Source organism: Mus caroli, chromosome 5, assembly GCF_900094665.2.
Source record: "Mus caroli chromosome 5, CAROLI_EIJ_v1.1, whole genome shotgun sequence".
Lineage (NCBI taxonomy): Eukaryota > Metazoa > Chordata > Mammalia > Rodentia > Muridae > Mus > Mus caroli.
The window spans coordinates 25,648,080-25,651,408 of NC_034574.1; the positions used below are offsets into that span (position 1 = coordinate 25,648,080).

A 3,329-nucleotide genomic window follows, 5' to 3' on the forward strand; every position below is an offset into this window, starting at 1 on the left:
CAATATGGATTCAAGCCTTATTCAGATTGCTTAACCTCAGAACCTAGTTGTCATTACATAAAATAGTACCTACCCCATGGAGCTCAGGGGTATATGAAAAGCACCCCAAACAGAGAAAATGCTTAATATCATTTATCTATCCTCACTTCTCTCCCACTAGAGAAATATAAAAGTTCCTTAGTAAGGTTTGACCTGGGAGTTTCTGAAGGGGAGAAGATATCAGGAGGTTAAGTGAACCCAGGATCTTGTACACACACTAAGTCCATGCTCTTCCATTTAGCTACATCCCAGCCCTGAGATGGGATCTTGAAGGACAAACAGGATTTAGGTGTTGGTGGCAAAGGCAACAGAATAAGCTAAGGCACAAAGGAAGGAGGGCAAGAACCAAGAACACAGATACACTGGGAAGGAAGATAGGGAGAAAAATGGACTGAGGAGAAAAGGCTTGTGGGAAAGGAGAAAGAACAGAGCAGAAAATATTGCCCCCACAGTTACTTCTGAGCTCAAGGTTGAATCAACACCAGGAGCAGGGTCGCTGGCACAGCCTTTAGTCCCCACAAGTTCCACCTTCTCTAACACTGGAAGTAGGGAAATACAGATGTGCTGTATGGATGGGTTGCTCTGCAGGACAAGCCAAGCTCCTCTGCAATGGAAGGCACTTCTTTATTAGTTCAAAAAGCAAGCCTGACACCGCCTGAGCTGGATCACAACAGTGTGCTGCAACACTTGGCTCCTAACACTAATGCAGTTATGGGCCCTTCTGCTGTGTAAGGACCTTAGTCTCCTAGAGGTCTGCTTTCTCTTCTGTATAGGAAGGGGACTCACTACTTGGCTCTCTTCTTAAAGACTTCTGGTGTTTGACAAATCTTCTACACTACTCAGGTAGAAAACTGTTTCCAGATATAACAGACCAATCTTGAGTGCTCTAAAGTCTAGGTTTTGTTTCAGGCAATACTAATGTAAACTGCATCCCATCCAAGAGGAAACCGGCTACCTGTTTCCTATTTCCTAAGATGGTCTAACTACTTCCTTCCACACTTCAGCCTGTATACTCCAATGTGTCCCCTGGCTGTGATTTGGCAATCTCACATCTCTGGGGCTGCCTGTGTTTTCAAGACAGTATCAGCCATGTGAGGTGCTGCTATCCACAGAGGACTTGATTGAGAGAACAATACATTGTTGGGTTCTAAATACTTTCTATACAGAGTTTAAACATGTTTAATACGTCAGCAATGTGACCATATCATAAAGATCAAAAATCATGACTTGTAAAAGAATGATTGAAATAACTAAAGATATTTAATCTAGAGAAAAAATGACTTGGGACACACATGATAGCTACTGTGAAGTACTGAAAGGGCAGCCACAGGGGAGGGTGACTATGTTCTAACACCCAGTAGTAAAATTAAGAGAGGTATACTCTGACTTGATATAAAGGAAGATCTTATTTTTCTTTTTTTACTTTTTGGTTTTATGAGATAGCCCAGACTGAATGCAAACTTGTGATCCTCCTGCCTCGGTCTCCTAAGTGCTGGGATTACAGGTATGCACCACTATACTCAGCTTCAAAAAATTTAAAAACACTATCTAGGAGTGTTCAAGTAGTGTCATATGTCAGTGATTGGGAATATTTCATAAGCAGGAACAAGTAAGAGCTAGCTGCTGTCCTACTGGCAGGGTGCTTATGTTGTTCCTCAGTTAAAGTTAAGTTATGAGCAGCTTCAGTCCAATAAATTACTGTCCCCACCATTGGGCCTGTGTGTTGGTTATTCTAATGAGGAAGATTGGAAGGCAATAACATCAAATTCTCGAAATAGACAGGAGCCTTCATGAAGATATCCTTTCCGACTGTCCAAACACCCACTCACAAGTGCTCTCAAAAACACCCAGTACCTTTACTTAGCTTTACCTCCTTCACAATATGCTCAATATGAGCAATTTGACTCCCAAGCCTAGGTTTGGCCTGAGTGTTTCTTGTGAGCCATGGTTTTAGGCATAGGAATTGTTGTGGAGGGGAAGCCCCCCTACCTGCAGGGAGCTGTGACCATAGAAGTCTGTGGAAGGAGAGGGATTTAAGGAGTTTGGGGCATGTAGGCCTAAAGATTTAGGCCTGGCACCATCACTGTCCAGGAAGGGCCCAGGTCCTATGCTCTATGCATGGGCGCCATTTGTTCTTGGCAGACTTCAATCCAAGAGTTCTGTGTGGACCAGANTAGGGATTGGGGAGAAGGCAATGGCTGCTTGGAGAGAAACCAGGCCCTTCAGTTGGAAAGGATGGTTGGAACATAGCATTGAAGTTGGCTCGGCTTTCAAGCTGTACACGGTGGGCCAGCGGGGAGGTGAGTCCACGAACAAAATGGATCCGAACCAACCCTGACTGCCCCCCAGATACCAGCCATCCATAGGAGTCCAGGTTTGGGCTGAAGCGTACCTGTGGAGAGAGCAGAAAACCCACAGAGCCTCAGAGTGCACCTGCATGAGCTTTAAAAACACATCACCACACCTTTCATTTCAGCAATCAGGCTGAAGCAGGCGGATCTCTGTGAGTCTGACGCCAACCTAGTCTACAAGATGAGCTCCCCAACAGCTACTGACCCTGTATCAAAACCACCCAAAGGGCTGGAGAGATGGCTCAGTGGTTGAGAGCACTGACTGCTCTTCCTAAGGTCCCGAGTTCAAATCCCAGCAACCACACGGTGGCTCACAACCACCTGTAATGGGATCTGATGCCCTTTTCTGGTGTGTCTGAAGACAGCAACAGTGGACTTTACATATAACAATAAATAAATCTTCAAAAAAAAAAAAAAAAAGAAAAAAACCCACCCAAAACCAACCCAGCAGATAAAGGCACAATCAGGAGGAGCAGACCATGTGAGAGACAGTCAATGAATGACATCTATGTACCACGACCCAGGAGAGAGTCAAGGCTGCTTTCCCTCCAGCCAGTGCTGTGCCTTTAAACATCTTATTTCACTGACTGTAGAGGGTAGGAGAGATACAAGACAAGGTTCTCACCTTGTGAATAGCTTCAAGCTGCAGCCTGTCAAGGCAAAGCTGAGAATGTCCCTCTCCTTCCTGCATGCGAAGCATTGGTTCTCTACGAAGCAGATTGTGGAAGGAACTCTGGGAAAGAGAAGTGGAATTCCTTAGGACTCCCTGCTATCTAAGGGTTTATCTTTCCTAACACCAACAGTGACTTGCAGTCACCACTCACCAGATCTGTATCTTGAAAGAGCAAGTAGTGATGGTTGATGGTTTCAGTGTAGGTTCTCGCTTTGGGAGGATTGGGGGTCTCAGAGGAAGTCGAGGAGTAGTCTTGGTCTTCCGGG

The 3,329-nt window shown here is 45.2% G+C and overlaps 1 protein-coding gene across 1 annotated transcript in view; it reads right to left on the minus strand.

Moving 5' to 3' along the window:
• Window positions 1-1,871: 1,871 nt before the first annotated feature.
• Window positions 1,872-3,329, minus strand: part of Gtf3c2 (general transcription factor IIIC subunit 2) — a 24,511-nt gene continuing 23,053 nt past the window's right edge. Inside the window, 3 exon segments of the mRNA XM_029477335.1 lie at window positions 1,872-2,431; window positions 3,016-3,123; window positions 3,215-3,327. Of these exon segments, the coding sequence (XP_029333195.1) occupies window positions 2,120-2,431; window positions 3,016-3,123; window positions 3,215-3,327 (533 nt within the window). The 3' untranslated portion in view covers window positions 1,872-2,119.